Here is a 16,747-nt window from a genome sequence, read left to right on the forward strand (position 1 = left end):
GGAAAGTCTGGGAGCTGGCAGGGCCCTGGTGTGACCCAGGGCGGGCCTGGACTCTTCCTCTGAAGCTCCCACTGTCCTGGAGACCAGAGCTCCAGCCTCACTGGAGACTCTTAGGAGAATGACTCTCCAGGATGCCGTCCCCCAGGAACACAGGGATGAATGTGACATGGCCTGGCCCTCCCGGAGCTGAGACTCCAGAGGGGCAATCAGACCCAGGCATATAAGCCTCAACAAAAGGTAAGATGGAGCCTGGAGCAGGGCTGCCTGGGGTCAGCTAGGGGACAAAACAGGATGGCTTCTGGGACAGGATATCAGGCTGGCAGGGCGAGAGGTGCGAGTGCAGAGAAGGCAGGGCATGCCAGTGGGAAGAGAGGAAGTTTGGAAAAGCAAGTTGGAGCCAGATCACCGAGAGCGCCGGAGCGCAAGACCTGGGGTTTGTCCTTTCCCTGGGGCCGTGAGAACCCAAGAAGAGTAATGAGCAAGGTGTTTGGTCATGGAGGTCTGAACCTCACTGTGACTGGCCTGGCTTTGCGCCCTGGCTCCCTGGAGAAGGCTGGAAGGCTTCTGTCCAGGAGGTCAGACTCAAGGCCATGTAGGTGGTGCAGGTAACAGACAACAGGCAACAGTGCTGAGATGCCTTTGGCTATCTTTTTTTTTGTCTTTCCAAGATTTTATTTAAATTCAAGTTAGTTAAGATGCAGTGTAGCAATGGTTTCAGGAGTAGAATTAAGTGATTCATCACTTAACACCCAGTACTCACCCCAGCAAGTGCCCACCTTAAGCCCACCCCTTTAGCCCATCCCCCACCCACCTCCTGCCCACAACCCTCAGTTTGTTCTCTGTAGTTAAGGGTCTCTTATGGTTTGCCTCCTTCTCTGTTTTTATCTTATTTTATTTTTCCTTCCCTTCCCCTATGGTCATAGGTTGTGTTTTTTAAATTCCACATATGAGTGAAATCATACAGTATTTGTCTTTCTCAGAACTGACTTATTTCACTTAGTGTAATACATTCTAGTTCCGTCTGCATTGTTGCAAACGGCAAGATTTCATTCTTTTTGATGGCTAACATTGCCATTGACTTTCAATGGGACTCCACGTTCTGTCACCATCACCGCCACCCAGGGAGCCCCGGGCCCATTTGCCAACACACAGCTTCTGTTTTCGCCCGGAGCCTCCCCGTCCCAACACTGTTGACAATCCCCGTGGGCCCCCTTGGTACAGGCAGATCTAGGGCCTCTTACTCCACCCACAAGCTGGGTTCCCGGGGGAGCCCCCCGCCTCCTCTCCTCCCATCCCACACTGCAGGTCACTGACCCCGCTTGGAAAACACCAGGCTCACCATATAAGGAACTCAGGCCAGGCCCGCGTGCTCAGCGATGGCATCTGCTTGGTGGCCCTGCCTCATCTTGGCCCTGCTCTCCGGCTCAGCGGCCTCTGGCTTCCCAAGAAGCCCCTCCCGGCCACTGGGGGTAAGTCTGCCCCCTCTTCACCATCTGGGCTTGTCACATGGGCAGAGGCGACAAGACAGATGGTCCTCTATGTGGGGCAAGGAGGAAGCAGAAGGCTAGGCAGTGAGCAACAGGGGACAGGGCTAGGTGTTGGGCTTTTAAATTTCCCTGGGCCTCTGTTTCCCCACCTGTTAAATGGGTGATGCACCAGGAACTGCTCACCTCACTGAGGGGCTCACGGGTCCACATCTGAGACAAGGGCAGAGGACTCCAGGAAAGGCTGAGCTGAGCCTTGTAGGGGTGTCTGGGGGGAAGGCCTCAGGGGCTTTGGGCCAAGGGCAAGGCAGAGGGATCAGGGTACGTGGGGCAGGGAGAGAGCTGGTTTAGTTCTCCCAGCCCTGCTCCTCTGAGGAACCTGGAGACCAGCCCTCTCTGAACCTCAGTTTCCCCATCTACTCAGAGCCCTTCCTACTCTGAAGTAGCTCTGTGTGGGCCCTATGTGCAGAGGCCCCTCAAGAGGTGTGTGTATGTGGGCCCCTCAGCCCAGAGCCTGCTCCCAGGCCATGGCAGCCTGGCCTTGGCCTGATCCCTGTGTTTGTCTTTGTTTTTGCAGAAACGGAGCCTCCCGGAAGGGGTGAGAACTTTCACCAGGGATGGGGAGGGGTGAGTCAGGGCAGGACAGAGCTGGCTGCCCAATAGCAGAAGGGGTGGGCCATAATGGCAGGTCCCTGACACTGGACAAATAGCTCCCAGCCCCCTGCCCTGTCGGACCCCCAGGCGACTCAAGACCCCTGGGAGAGAGTGCCACAGAACCACGCTCTCGGACCCCTCTGGATACAGCACAGGACCGCTCTTCCACCAGCCCTTCCCTCCACAAATGCTTACCCAGCACTTGCTGGTACCAGGGCCTGTGCACAGGACACACGTCCTCATGAAGCATCTTTATATCCTGCCAGATGTCTCCCTAGACCTTCCCTCAGTCCACTGTCCGCGTTGGAGAGAAGGTGTTGGGGGCATGAAGGTCGTCCCCACACACTCCCCTTGTCTGGGGACAGAATGAGGCAATTACCAAAGGAGAGGAAGGTGGGCGTGTGCGGAAGTGATTTCTTTCCAAGCGGAGGTGAGCGGGAGGAGCTAGGGTGCTCTAGGGCCAGAGACTTGGTGTGGCTGGAGCACAGATGATCAGAGAGCCAGGACCTGCCTGCAGGACCTCAGAGCCATGGAGAAGACCGTCCTAAGGGGGATGGGGAGCAGCAGATCTCCCCACTACAGCTTGCTTCATGTTGTGTAAACAGACCCAGGGTTAAGGAGGCGGAACAGGGCCCCCTCCCTCTCCAGCCCTTTCCCCTTCCCCTCCTCTTGGCACCAACACACGCAATACTGCCCAGCATGAAGTTCTTTCTCACGGTGTAAAGCCCCATCCCCCAGTGGCTTCTTGGTGCTGAGCTCTAAGGGGGGCTGAGCTAAGGTGCCTGTGAGGCCAGTGAACAGGGAGAGGCAAAGGCTGAATCAGACAAGGGACCCGCCCAACAAGGAGCCCCTGTTCTCCAAGGGGGAGAGAGGTGCTCAGAAAGGCCAGAGAATTCCAGAACCAGGGTAGATGATTGAACATGAGGATGGAAGATGCTGCCCAGGCTTTAGACACAGTGACTGGAAAACTGGGGGGCCACTTACCAGGCAGGGGTTCTGGGCTGTGCTCAGGGAGCCTGGAAGGGGAGCAGCCAGGATGAAGGCCTGGTTCCCCCAAAGCAGATCACCGCCCTCTCCTGCAGGTCGTCAATGGCATCGAGGTCTACAGCACCAAGATCAGCTGCAAGGTCACCTCTCGCTTTGCTCACAATGTTGTCACCACGAGGGCTGTCAACCGCGCAGACACTGCCAAGGAGGTGTCCTTTGACGTGGAGCTGCCCAAGACGGCCTTCATCACCAACTTCACCTTGTGGGTGTCGCCACGGCAGCTGGCCCTGGGTGGGGAGGGGAGTCTGGCTCAGCATGAGCCCCCAACTCCCCTTTCTTACAGGACCATCGACGGTGTAACCTACCCTGGGAATGTCAAGGAGAAGGAAGTCGCCAAGAAGCAGTATGAAAAGGCTGTGTCCCAGGGCAAGACAGCCGGCTTGGTCAAGTAAGTGTGGGCGCTCCGGACTTAGGGAAGAACATCTGGGCTACAAGGGCTCTCAGAGATGCAAACAACAACAGCAAGAGCCATTATTATTATTGCTGTTATTATTTCATTATTATAGCAAAAGGAGCCCATAATTTTTTTTTTTTTACAAACAGTTTATTGTCAAGTTGGTTTCCATATAACACCCAGTTGCTCATCCCCACAAGTGCCCCCCTCCATGCCCATCTCCCCCCTCCCCCACCACACCCATGAGTCCTCAGTTTGTTCTCACCATTCAAGAGTCTCTCATGGTTTGCCTCTTTCCCTCTCCCCCACTATTTCCCCCCTTCTTCTCCCCCATGGTCCTCCGTTAAGTTCCTCCTAATCCTCCTATATGTGCAAACATATGGTATTTGTCCCTCTCCGCCTGACTTATTTCGCTCAGCATAACACCCTCAAGGTCCATCCATGTTGCTACACATGGCCAGATTTCATTCTTTCTCATTGCCATGTAGTATTCCATTGTATACATAAACCACATCTTCTTGATCTGTTCTTCAGTTGATGGACATTTAGGCTCTTCCCATGATTTGGCTATTGTTGAGAGTGCTGCTATGAACATTGGGGTACATGTGCCCCTATGCATAAGCACTCCTGTATCCCTTGGGTAAATTCCTAGCAGTGCTATTGCTGGGTCATAGGGGAGTTCTATCGCTAATTTTTTGAGGAATCTCCACACTGTTTTCCAGAGGAAAAGGTGCCCATAATTCTTACAACATTATCCCACTTTGAAGTGGAGGCAAGCAAGGCTCAGAGAGGGTAGGGTCTCTCCCAAGGGCCGGGGATTTGAACCGAGGGCCTGAGAAGGACTGCAGGGCAGCCATTGTCTTACACTCCCATTCAGGGCCTCAGGGAGGAAGCTGGAGAAATTCACAGTTTCGGTCAATGTGGCAGCGGGCAGCAAGGTCACGTTTGAGCTAACCTATGAGGAGCTGCTCAAGAGGCACAAGGGCAAGTACGAGATGTACCTTAAGGTCCAGCCCAAGCAACTGGTCAAGCACTTTGAGGTAATCAACCACCCTGCAGCCCCTGCTGAATCTGCCGGGGTGTGGGGGTAGGGAAGGGCCCTGGGGCAGAGCCCAGGGCAGGGTCAAGAACACAGAAGTCCGGCCCCACCATGGCTGAGGAGCTTTGATGCTGAAGGCCATCACACTTTAGTGGTGGCATGGAGGGCAATATGGCGGGTGATGGAAGAGCCTTGGGGTCACAGACCCATCTATAACTCTTGAGGCCATTTTCTTGGTGGCAGACACCAGGCTTAGTCCTCATGAGATGTCTGGAGGCTGTCCCTGCGCCCTCACTGACCATCTCAGTCGCCCTCACTGACCATCTCAGTCGCCTTGGCCTTGGCCTGGAGGCTGGCCTCTACACTGTCACTGAGTGACCCTTCCTTTCCTTACTCTTGCCCACTCCAGATTGAGGCAGACATCTTCGAGCCCCAGGGTATCAGCACGCTGGACGCTGAGGCCTCATTCATCACCAATGACCTCCTGGGCAGCGCCCTCACCAAGTCCTTCTCAGGGAAAAAGGTAGTGGAGATGCCTCTCAGGCCTGTGGGGGGTGGTGGGCAGGGGCAGGAAGCCTGATGCTAACAGGACAGTGTGAACCCTGGGGTTTGGCCGAGGCGAGTGTGTGTGTGAGAGGGGGCGGGGGAAATGTCCGCAGCCATTTCCTTTTTCCTGGGGCGCCTTGGTCAGGAGTGAGGGTCAGGGGCTGCTAGCTGTCGATCTGCCAGAGGAACTGGGGTCTCATCTGTACCGCAGAGAAAGAGGGATCGTTTGCAAGGCCCAATCCTGTTCTACCTTGGGAAGCAGGTGGGGCAAGTTATTGTCCATTTTACAGATAAGGACACTGAGGCCAGGGGGAGTCATGTAGATCTACTGACGCCACTCTGAGGGGTGACAGATGAAAAGGAATCTCTTGGCGCAGGTGGTTGGCTCCAGTTCCCGAGGTCCCCAGCTGTTTCAGGCGCCTTGTTTGTTGTGGGCAGTGAATGAATAAATGTTTACAAGAATAGCAAACCTTAGTCATTCAGGACTCCCAAGTGGAAGCCAGAGGAGCACAGCACAGATGGCTCCTGGCTTCTGCAGGGCAGCGCTTTCGCCCTGGGTCCCCTGCCCCCCATCTTTCCCCTCCCCTTCTTCTTGCCACCAATACACGCAATACCACCCAACACAAAGTTCCCCCTCATGGTGCAAACCCCTCCCTGAGTGGCTTCTCGGTGCTGAGCTGAGGAGCCTGTGGGGCCCAGTGAACAGGAAGAGACAAAGGCTGAACCGGACAAGATCCCTGCCTGCCAAGGAGCCCCTGGTCCGACGGGGAGAGAGGTGCTCCGAAAGGCCAGAGCATGACGGCTGGCGGCAGGACTGCCCAGGCGCCTACCTGCGGGCTCCTCCTGTGGGGGCTTGGCCTCACTCCCCAGGGCAGAGCAGAGTCGACAGGCCCTGGCCACGCTGAGCGAGGTCCTCCACCACCTCCCGCAGGGCCGCGTGTCCTTCAAGCCCAGCATGGACCAACAGCGTTCGTGCCCAACCTGCACAGACTCCCTCCTCAACGGAGATTTCATCATCACCTACGACGTGAACAGAGAGTCTCCGGCCAACATACAGGTACCTGCCAACTGGCTCTGCCGGGATGGCTGATTCTCCATCACCCCGATGGGGTGAGGACTGGTGTGGGAGGAGCTGCAGCTGCCTCTTGTCCCCAGACCCCCGTTCTCTGCCCAAGACCAAGTTTTCTGTGCAGCCTGGGGATGGAGGACAGTCCAGGGCCTTTGCGTGGCATCCCATGGTGGGTGGGAAAGAACAGCACTTTCTGGAGCTGGTAAATGTCTGGCTTCTATTTGCAAGAGTTGCTAAAAGCAGATTATCTGCAGTCTCTCTCTCTCCCCTTTCCAGATAGTCAATGGCTACTTTGTGCATTTCTTTGCACCTCAAGGCCTTCCCGTGGTGCCTAAGAACGTGGTCTTTGTGATTGACGTCAGTGGCTCCATGCATGGTCGGAAAATGGAGCAGGTGTGCTTCTCACTGCAAGTGGGGGTGGCAGGGGGAGGGAGACATATTTATCTGTAAGTGGAGGAAGCTGATATTTCCAATGAAAGAGGAGGAAGAGGGACAGGATCCAAAAATTTAAAAAGGGGGACACAGAGCATCTGGCCCCTTTGGTTGTAGAGAGCGCAGGCCCCAGCGCCAGCCGCGCGGGAAGACAGCTGGCCGTCCGCGGCTCGTTCCCAGCTTCCTGTCTGGACGCCCTTCTCTTTCCCAGACAAAGGATGCCCTCCTCAAGATCCTGGAGGATATGAGAGAGGATGACTACCTGAATTTCATCCTGTTCAGTGGGGATGTGACCACCTGGAAAGACACCTTAGTTCAAGCCACCCCAGAGAACATCGAGGAGGCCAGGGCATTTGTGAAGAACATTGATGATCGAGGAAGTATGAGTGGAGGGAAGGGCAGACGCATCTTGTCATCCCCCTTGGCCCGAGCAGTCTGCCTCCCCTGTGCCTTGAGACAGAGCCTCTCCTGGTCTAGGTCCTGCAGACCTCAGCTGGGGGTAGAGGTGGGATGGGGGGCGGCTCAGGCTTGTTATTGGGGTGTCTTCTTTGCGGTCTAGGGGAGTCCATTCTTCCTTTCTCTAATCCATGATCCTGGAGCCCCACTGGTCCTGGCAAGATAATGCCACAGAGTACCCTTATCTTGGGCTGTTTCTTAAGGAAAATGACAAATGACATCAACACTGTTCCCCTCTCCTCCCAGCCAGCGGGCCTGGCAGTTCACCTGATAAGTTTTCCAAACTGCTTTTACAATCACCTTGCGGCAGCCCCAACAGGCTGGTCCGTTTGTCCCCAGTGATTCACCACTTGCTGATTCACTCCATCAATATCTACTGAGTACCAGGGCTCATTGGCTAACAGGGTCCTCAGGCCCAAGAGCAGGGCCTGCTGTCCCGATCTCCTCCACCTTGGTACTGAGGACACCCTCCCGTTGTTCTGTCTGTCTGTGTGCCAGTGACCAACATCAACGATGGGCTGCTGAGGGGCATCGACATGCTGAACAAGGCCCGGGAGGAACACAAAGTCCCCGAGAGGAGCACCTCCATCATCATCATGCTGACCGACGGGGATGCCAATGTTGGTGAGGCAGGCGGGTGCGGCTCTGAACCAAAGCCAGCGTGCTGCAAGATTCTGGGTCGCTCTCCCCACAGTCCCCCATGGGGACTTGTGAACCCTTCAAGGGCACAGCCACTCCCTACCAAGGACCACCCCTGACCCAAACACCAGCTGGGCCCGTGCAGACGTCAGATATCTCCAAACAGAGCCGATCCAGCTAGTTGCTGGGGCTGGGGCTGGGGTGTGAACACCCCTTTCTCCTGCAGGTGAAAGCAGACCCGAAAAAATCCAAGAGAATGTACGCAATGCCATTGGGGGCAAGTTCCCCTTGTATAACCTGGGCTTTGGCAACAATCTGAATTATAACTTCCTGGAGAGCATGGCTCTGGAGAACCATGGGCTGGCCCGGCGCATTTACGAAGATTCCGATGCCAATTTGCAGTTGCAGGTATGCTTGTCTTGCATACCCCCAGGAACGAGGAGCTCATTGTTTCCTCAGACAGCTGTTCCACCGAGTGACCATTTCACTTGCTAAAAAGGGCCTCCTCTTGGGCTGAAATCTACCTCTAGCTCCCTCTTATCCATCAGTGGTGGTTGATTTCGTCCTCAGGCTACACACAATAGACCTGCTTCCCCCACGGGATTGCCAGATCAAATACAGGACACCTGGCCAAATATGGGTTTCTGGTAAATAGTGAACAATTTTTAGTGTAAGCACGCACCCAAATATTGCATAGCATGCTGTGTTAGTTTGCCAAGGCTGCCATAACAAAGTACCACATGCTCGTGGTGGGTGGGGGGACTGCAACAACAGAAATTGTTGCCTCACAGTTCTGGGGGCTAGAAGCCCAATTGACCCTGTCAGCCGGGCTGTTTCCTTCTAAGGGCTGGGGGGGAAGGGTCTGTTCCAGGCCTCTCTCCTTGGCCTGTAGATGGCAACCCTGTCTTTTCCCATCATCTTCCCCATGGGCCTGTCTGTCTCTGGGTCCAAGTTTCCCCCTTTCCCTAAGGACACCAGATATATTGATGGGGACCCATCCCAAAGGCCTCATTTTAACTTGATCGCCTCTGTCACTACCCTCATCCCCAAAAAGGTCACGTCTTGAGAGAAGGACTTTAACATGTATGTTGGGGGCACACAATTCATCTCATAACAGACAAACTTAGACTAAACATTAATTCGTTATTTACCCGACATTCAAATTCAGCTGCAGCTGCACGTCCTGTATTTTCATCTACGAAGCTCGGCAACCCCATTCCTCCCCAGTGCAGGTGACGGTGGCTGAACCTTTGCAGTGGACCCCCCCCTTCCCCCCATGACTCTGTGCCTCTGCCTGTCTCTCTTAATCTCTGTGCTCCTGCTCCTCTGGTCGGCCTCTCCTCCTTTCCTTTTCTCTTTTTTACTTTCATTCCAACAAACATTTCTCGAGCACTTTCTATATGCCAGGAACAAGGTCCTTACCTTTCTATTCTTCCCAGGCTCTACCTGGTGGAGGGGGGGTGGGAAGGCTCCCACTAACTGAAGGACACCATCAGGGCCACGAGGAAGTGAAGATCAGGAGCGACGACTGGCCCAGCCTGGGGGACTCAACGCGCAGGGAGGCGCCAGTGGGCACCCGCCTACCCCGTCCTCTCCAGATTTGCTTGTGGCCTGATATGACCAGGTCCCTCTTCTGGACTCCAGGGTTTCTATGAGGAGGTGGCCAACCCACTGCTGACAAGCGTGGAGGTGGAGTACCCGGAGAATGCCATCCAGGACCTCACCCAGAATGCTTACAAGCACTTCTACGATGGCTCTGAGATCGTGGTGGCTGGGCGCCTGCTGGACGAGGACATGAACAACTTTAAGGCGGATGTAAAAGGCCACGGGGTGAGCTGGGCCAGGGCCAGAACGAGTGCTGTGGATGGGGGATCGGCACCCATGGGCCTCAGCCTCCTGCCTGAGGGTCCAGCGGTGGCGGCCCCCAACCTGGGTCCAGCCGGTCCAGGCCTCCAGCCCTCCAGCCTCTGGCCTCCTCTCACCCCCACCTTAGGCCATCAATGATCTGACCTTCACAGAGGAGGTGGACATGAAGGAGATGGAAAAGGCCCTGAAGGAGCAGGATTACATTTTTGGGAACTACATCGAGCGGCTCTGGGCCTACCTCACTATTGAGCAGCTGCTGGAGAAACGGTGATCCTGGCGACCTTCACACAGCCAGGCCCCACACCTGGGCCTCCCCACTGCCCCACCACTTATTGTGCTTGCCCCCGTGCTGGCTTTGCTCTGGGGGAGCACAAGAGGAGGAAGACTCAGGCTCACCCATCCCAGCTGCCTTGCCCTCTCCTCAGCCCAGCCCCACAGAACGTTTTCCCAGGCACAGCACAGCCTGACACTGGGGGCTCAACAGCACCCCGGGAGCACCTTGAGGGCAGGGGTGGGCCTCAGCACCCTGTATTCCATACCTGGCATGGGCCCACAATGACGGTGAGGCTGAGCACAACTAAAGGCTTGGAGCCTTGCCCTCAGTCCCCAGAAGGCAGAGCTTGGGTCCATTTGCAAGCACCATGTCAGCCTTCCTTTAGGTGGGATTTGCCTCTAACGCCCCTGGTGCAGGGTCTGGCACACGCTGAGTGCACAGGACACGGACACTATCATGAGTGATTGTTGTGATACCATTTCATGCCCTTTGTATCTTATCGTGGGGAAACTGAGGCCCAGCCTCAGACACAGCCTGTCCATCTGTCCCAGGGAGCTGGTGAACCAGTCTTTTTCTCAGTGCTAGTGGGTTCTACCCCAGGGAAAGGCATTCCCAGGCTGCCTCTGGGGCTCTTGTCCTGGTTCTGGGAGTCACAGCAGAGGGGGTCAGGCAGGGAAAGGTTCTTGGACTGACTCTCCTGCCCCTCCCCACAGCAAGAATGCCCATGGTGAGGAGAAGGAGAACCTCACAGCCCAGGCCCTGGACCTGTCCCTCAAGTACCACTTTGTGACTCCGCTGACCTCCATGGTGGTGACCAAGCCTGAGGACAATGAGGACCAGACAGCTATCGCTGACAAGCCCGGAGAAGGTGGGCATGGAGAGTGGAGGCCAGAACTTGAAGGGCTTCCAGGCCACCGGGGCCTTGAGTGCCCAGAAGAGGAATGAGCCAGGCTGCTGAGACCGAGGCCTGCAGAAGAGGGGCAGGTCCAGGGGGCCAGAGGGAGATGTGGCCAAGGGCTGGGAAGGGTGTGGTGAATCCATCGGCGTGGACAGTGAGTGGGGGTGGGAATAGGAGCCTCTGGGTCTCTAAAGGGATGTGAGTCACGGGACACCTTGCTCAGGGTCATTTCAAGGAAAGAGACTTTGGCTGTAGCCTGGAAGGGCTCAGTTAGACCGGAAGCAGCACTTTGCAGCTTGAAAGTTAGTCCCAGAGCACGCGCGTGGGGGTTGTGAGAGGAAAGGGCCTTGTGCTCTGGGGGCTGGCCCCAGCCTGCTCAACCGGACTCCAAGAGGGGACTCCTAAGGATCCCTGTACCGGGGCCCGGGGAGCCGGGGGGTGGCACAGGCAGGGACAGGAGCCAAAGAGCTGGTCTAGGCCCAGCCTCTGGCCTGTAGGAGCTCCTGGCTCCAGGCGACACACAGTTGTTGGGGGTGGGGGGTCTGCTGTTGGCTGGGAGGCCCACAGCCTGGGGCTGGCGTTGATGCCGACACCAGGAGTCTGTGGCTCCTAACACATTCCTCCTCCTCCTCCCACACAGGGCCTGCAGATACAGAAGGTGAGCTTCAGCCAGCGGTTGGAAGGGGTGTCCTAGGAGGGGGACAAGAGAACCAACTGCCCATCCCAGGGAGGGGCCCTTAGGACCCCTGCGATCAGGTCCTGGTCTGCCACCAACCTGTGAGGTGCCTTGGTCCAGGCTCTGCCCTCTCTGAGCCTCATCAGGTTCTCATCAGTTGTTTGGAGGTGGCTTCCCCTTACTAAGGAGGGACGATCAGTATGAGACCATTCTGTGACCTTTAAAATTAGCAAATTCTCACATCAGACACTGGCACTCCATTAATCCCAGAGCAACCCTCTAAAGGAGTCCTCTCATGGTTCCCACTTTATAGTGAGGAAACTGAGGCCTGGAGAGGCTAAGTCTATTTGTTCGAGGACTTAGTCAGCAGGTGGCCAAGCTGGGATTTCAGCCCAGGCAGCCTGGCGCCTGTGCCTACTCACAGCACTCTGTGCATCTCTTGTTATCAAATTGCATCCTTGCCCCCCAGTAAGCCCACGACCACCAGGCAGGGCCTCCCAGCCCCTTCCAGCCTGGGCCACCTCCACTGATAGGTGGTTCAATCCGAGCAGCACATATGGACCAGGTCATTGCTCTTCCCTCAGCACAGCCCTGTCAAATGTAGTCATGGTGTGCACACATGTGTGCATGAGTATGTGTGTGTGTGGGTTACTACCAAGGACAACAGACAGTTGTGAGCTTCACCCCATCTGGGACCCCCAACTGGAGAGCGGGATTTCGGGGTATAGGATGGTGTCTGCCATGAACACCGTTCACGACAGGGAAGCAGACGATCTCATGGCATACTTAGTAGCACATCCCAATGCCATGCCCATGGCATAAAAATGACATCCATATTACCACCAGCCCCAGAAAGGAACTCCCTGGGCATGCTCCCATTTCTAAAGCCTATATGAGGAGTCACAGTCCAGCCCTCTGTCTGCCCGGGTTGGGGCTCTCCTGGAGATTGGTAGCCCCAAGCCAGGTAGAAGGCATGGGGCTGGGGGAGAGGGAGCCCTCGGACCCAGCTCATGACTGCCCTTCTGCTGCCTTTTTCAGTGGCCCGCTCCATGGCTTACCTGAGTGAGTATATGGCAGCAGCCCCAGCACCCCCTACCCACAGGGCATCTGCCCAGAGAGTGGCCCCCTGCGCATTCTCCTCCAGACTCCTTCCTGAATCCACTCTCTGCAACAGGCAGATGGCTGGGATCCCGAGGAGATGGGAGTTGGTTTGAGAGTATGGGGAAGCGGGAAGGGAAGGTGCATGAACCCGAGTCCTGATGGGGTCCTGGCGCCTCCCAGGCCTGCTTGTTTAGCTCGGCCTCTCTCCCTTTGGGTCCACAGCCAGCTACCAGCCTCCTCAAACGCCCTACTACTACGGTGAGTTCCCCTGGCTCCTCCCAAAGTGAGACCCAGGCCCCAGAGCCCCAAGCCTCCTACCTGTTAGGAGTCTATCCACAGGGGCCAAGAGGGCAGGGGAGGACCCCCTGGAACAGTGAGAGGTCTGGGGAGCCAGCCCTTTCTCTGATGTGCTCTCAGTGGATGGGGACCCCCACTTCATCATCCAAGTCCCGCAGAAGGACGATGCCATCTGCTTCAACATCGATGAGGAGCCAGGCACAGTGCTGCGCCTCATCCAGGACCCCATCACAGGTGGGGACTGCAGGCCAGAGCTGGGGCGGTCCTCACTCTGCCCCTGATGTACCCTCTTTCTGTGTGGCTTACTCCTTGAGGGGCTGCCTGTAGCCACAGGTTCACCAAGTCCCCAGGACCCAGTGGTGTTGGAGAGATGGTTAGGGGTGAGAGTGGCCCAGGTGAAGCCTGTGTCCAGGAAGTTGTGTTGCTCTGAACACACAGGTCTGCAGTTCAGGCCCTTGACTACCAGCGGGACCCAGGACTGTCTAGGAACAGGGAGGGCTGGCTCTGAAGTCCAGGTCTCATCTTGGGGACCCCACTCTGCCCCACCCCCAGCAGGTCTGGCTGGAGGAGAAAGTGCATCCTAAAAACCAGCCTGGACGCAGAAAGGTCTCACTGGCCCCTCACCACCCCATCCCTCCGGCAGGCCTCACAGTTAACGGGCAGATCATTGGCGAGAAGGGAGGCAACTCTGACTCCAAGACCAGAAAGACTTACTTTGGCAAGCTGGGCATTGCCAATGCTCACATGGACTTCCAGATGGAGGTGACGCCGGAGAAGATCACCCTGTGGAATGGAGCTGCACAGAGCACCTTCAGCTGGCTGGACACGGTCACAATCACACAAGATGGGTATAGCCCCGCTCTTGGATCTCGGAGGTCTAAGGAGCTTCTGAGGGATTTGGACAAATCCCAGGACAGAAGACCCACAGAGGTTACAGGAGAGACTGGTGGCCTCAGAGTTCAGCCCTTGCCCAGGGAAGGGTGACCGCAATGGCCCCAGCCAGAAGTGGTAGCTGGACAGTTCACAGTACTGATCTTTTTAAAAAAAATGTTTATTTATCTTCAAAGAAAGAGGGAGAGGGGAATCCCAAGCCCAAGCCAGCTCCACACTGTCAGCATAAAGCCCGACTCAGAGCTCAGTCTCACGAACCGTGAGATCATGACCTAGGCCTAAACCAGAGTTAGACGCTTAACTGACTGAGCCAGTCAGGTGCCCCCACAGGACTGATCTTGAGGGAAGGGCTGTGTGGACATAAGCATTAGGGGACCTACCTACAATCTGATAACACACTAATCTTCATCTTCAACTTCTCTGGCTAAACTGCTCAGCCTCTCCTAGGTCTTCAAGTCACTGGGAGCCTAGTGGATAGGGCAGGGGCATTACTCCCAGTGAAGCTCAGAGAGGTGTGGAACCTACCCCAGGTCACACAGGAAGCCAGTGGCTGAGCTGAGGATTGATCCCATGCCTCCAGACTCCCAGGACAGCCCTGTCTTCTGCTTACGGAAGAACAAGGATCCACTCAGTAGAGGGCATAGTCAACACGCGTGAGGCATCTCTTCTCCAACACCTCTGAGATAATTTCCAGAGTGTGTGTGCTCAGGTGCCATGTAAGGAGAAGGCCCTATCGAGATGCCTTTGGTTCAGATACCCGGTATCATGGCTGCCACTGGGCCCCACTTGCTGACCTCCTTCTTCTTCTCTCCTAGGCTGTCTGTGACAATCAACAGGAAAAAGAATATGGTGATATCCTTTGGAGATGGGGTTACTTTTGTGGTTGTCCTGCACCAGGTGTGGAAGAAGCATCCTGTCCACCAAGACTTTCTGGGCTTCTATGTGGTGGACAGTCACCGGATGTCGGCACAAACACATGGGCTGCTGGGTATGGAATGTTCCAGCTTCAGATTGTTCAGGACACATGGTAGAGGGGAAAAGCCACATGAAAGATTATCCTAGTTGCCCTGGACTGAGCACGCAACACCCAGTCAGCCTCTGCATCAATCCCGGAAGGCTAGTGGCTGTCATACTTATGGTGATGGCAGAGGCTGACAGTGTGCAGGGGCTGACAGAGTGAATGTTTTTGTTCCCAGGACAATTCTTCCATCCCTTGGACTTTAAAGTGTCCAACATCCACGCAGGCTCTGACCCCACAAAGCCAGATGCCACAATGGTGGTGAAGAACCATCGGCTGACGGTCACCAGGTGACAGAACTCTGACATCCTCACCCTGCCCAGTAACAAGACAAGAGGAGAGAGCCCTCTCCACCCATACACATTGGCCTGGAAGTCTCTTGTCTCCTGTGGGGCATCTATTCTCATTTCCCTCTGGGGTCCTGACCTCCTCGCCCCCTCTAGGCTCCTCCTAATCAGGAAAAGGCCAAACTTGGCCCCCCAGAGGGAGTTAATCATTTGATCTCTTTCTTGACCAAAGAGTTTTGGACTCAGAACTCATGCCCTTTTCCAGCCTTAGGTCCTTGAGCATAGCAGCCATCTTGCCCACCCTGGATATATCACAGTGTCTCTTTCCTTTTTCCCAGGGGTTCCCAGAAAGACTACAGGAAGGATGTCAGCGTCGGCACCAAGGTCGCCTGCTGGTTTGTCCACAACAACGGGCAAGGGCTGATTGACGGTGTCCATAGTGACTACATTGTCCCCGACCTGTTCTGAGCAGACGTGCCAGCTCCTGCTGAGACAGCTGGCCCAGCTCACCTGGCCTCTGGAACAGGGACATGGACCAGGGTCTCAGGGAGGGTTGTGACAATAAAGCCCGAGGACACAGCCACCGGCCTCTGCATGCCTCTCTGAGCCCCGGCTCCAGGGATCAGGCAGTTGGGCCTCGAGGTAGCTCAAGTAAGGGGCTGGCTTCTAGAAAGGCAGTTCCCTGGGGCTCTCCATGGATGTGGGTGGAAGACGGGGTTGGTTGGCACTTTGGGGAGCCACAGGTATGATGGTTTGGGAAGTGAAAAAACAAAAATGGACTGGTGTGAAGGGGCTGAGAAGTGGAGAAGAGTTGAGTGCATTTCAGAGTCCAGGAGGGTAATAAGAAAAGTCAGAGGTCAGGCTTAGTAGCCCCCATCAGGACCCACAGGCCTGAAGATCCTTCTATGATGCAGAAGCAGGGAGTGCTCTGGGGCAGACATGGCCTGCAGCTCATGACAGGTGTCCTTCAGCCCTCTATCTTCCCGTTATCTAGCCATCCACCCCCACCCACCCACCAGTCCACTAGCCACCCAGCCATCTATCCATTCATCAGATAAACCCAACATTCTGGGCTAGAATCTGGGGCCACACAGCTTAGTGACCATTTCCTCTTTGCGTCGGCGCCCCAAGTTTGCGGCGGCTAGGCTGGAAATCCCTAAGATCCTCCAATCATGGTGACTGCCCACTCCACCCCAACGGTAAGTCCTGGGTGAGGTCGGAGGTCAGTTAGAGATTCCCAGAGTAGAGGCTCTCAGGGCCCTCAGCCTAGACAACCCTCTCTCACCTGGGCAACTGCAACAGCCCTTCTCTGGTCTCCCTGCTTCCACAGAAAGACTCTGTAGAGCAGAACTGATCATCACTCCCTGCCTAAAACCCTATCAATGACACCTCTCACCCACTGATCTCAGGAGAAAGGCCATTGTCCTACCTATGGCCTGTCCAGCCTTACCAACCCCACATACCAGGTGTCTCCCCTCACTTTCAGGGTTCCAGACACACAGACTGCTTCCAGTTCCACGAACCTAGCCCTTCATGTCCGAGATCCTTTGTCTCCACAGTTCTCACTGCCTGAGGGGCTATGGGTATGCCAGGCAGAGGGCACCCATTGCAAGAAGCAGTGGGCAGCTTTGCCTGATGGCAAAGCAGGGACCACAACCTCCTGGATGAGGTTTGAGTTA

The 16,747-nt window shown here is 55.7% G+C and overlaps 1 protein-coding gene across 1 annotated transcript; it reads left to right on the plus strand.

Moving 5' to 3' along the window:
* The first annotated feature begins 1,376 nt into the window (after positions 1-1,376).
* ITIH3 (inter-alpha-trypsin inhibitor heavy chain 3) lies at positions 1,377-15,651 on the plus strand. The gene is made up of 22 exons (XM_039243725.1): positions 1,377-1,469; positions 2,062-2,082; positions 3,221-3,387; positions 3,469-3,573; positions 4,457-4,619; positions 5,028-5,141; positions 6,096-6,221; positions 6,510-6,626; positions 6,877-7,045; positions 7,620-7,745; positions 7,987-8,168; positions 9,405-9,590; positions 9,754-9,893; positions 10,614-10,768; positions 11,439-11,456; positions 12,513-12,536; positions 12,798-12,833; positions 12,993-13,106; positions 13,516-13,720; positions 14,579-14,751; positions 14,960-15,071; positions 15,407-15,651. The coding sequence occupies exons 1-22, from the start codon at positions 1,377-1,379 to the stop codon at positions 15,534-15,536; spliced, it is 2,676 nt and encodes an 891-aa protein (XP_039099656.1). The 3' UTR covers positions 15,537-15,651.
* Positions 15,652-16,747: the final 1,096 nt, after the last annotated feature.

The sequence above is a fragment of the Hyaena hyaena genome, unplaced genomic scaffold, assembly GCF_003009895.1.
Source record: "Hyaena hyaena isolate Hyena2069 unplaced genomic scaffold, ASM300989v1 scaffold_231, whole genome shotgun sequence".
Taxonomy (NCBI): domain Eukaryota; kingdom Metazoa; phylum Chordata; class Mammalia; order Carnivora; family Hyaenidae; genus Hyaena; species Hyaena hyaena.

Bases quoted from the DNA above. Each gene is read 5' to 3' on its own strand.
- ITIH3 (XM_039243725.1), top strand. From the start codon at position 1,377: ATGGCATCTGCTTGGTGGCCCTGCCTCATCTTGGCCCTGCTCTCCGGC. The intron at 3,388-3,468 runs GTGGGTGTCGCC...CCTTTCTTACAG, and splicing joins TTCATCACCAACTTCACCTT to GACCATCGACGGTGTAACCT. The intron at 13,721-14,578 runs GTATAGCCCCGC...CTTCTCTCCTAG, and splicing joins GTCACAATCACACAAGATGG to GCTGTCTGTGACAATCAACA.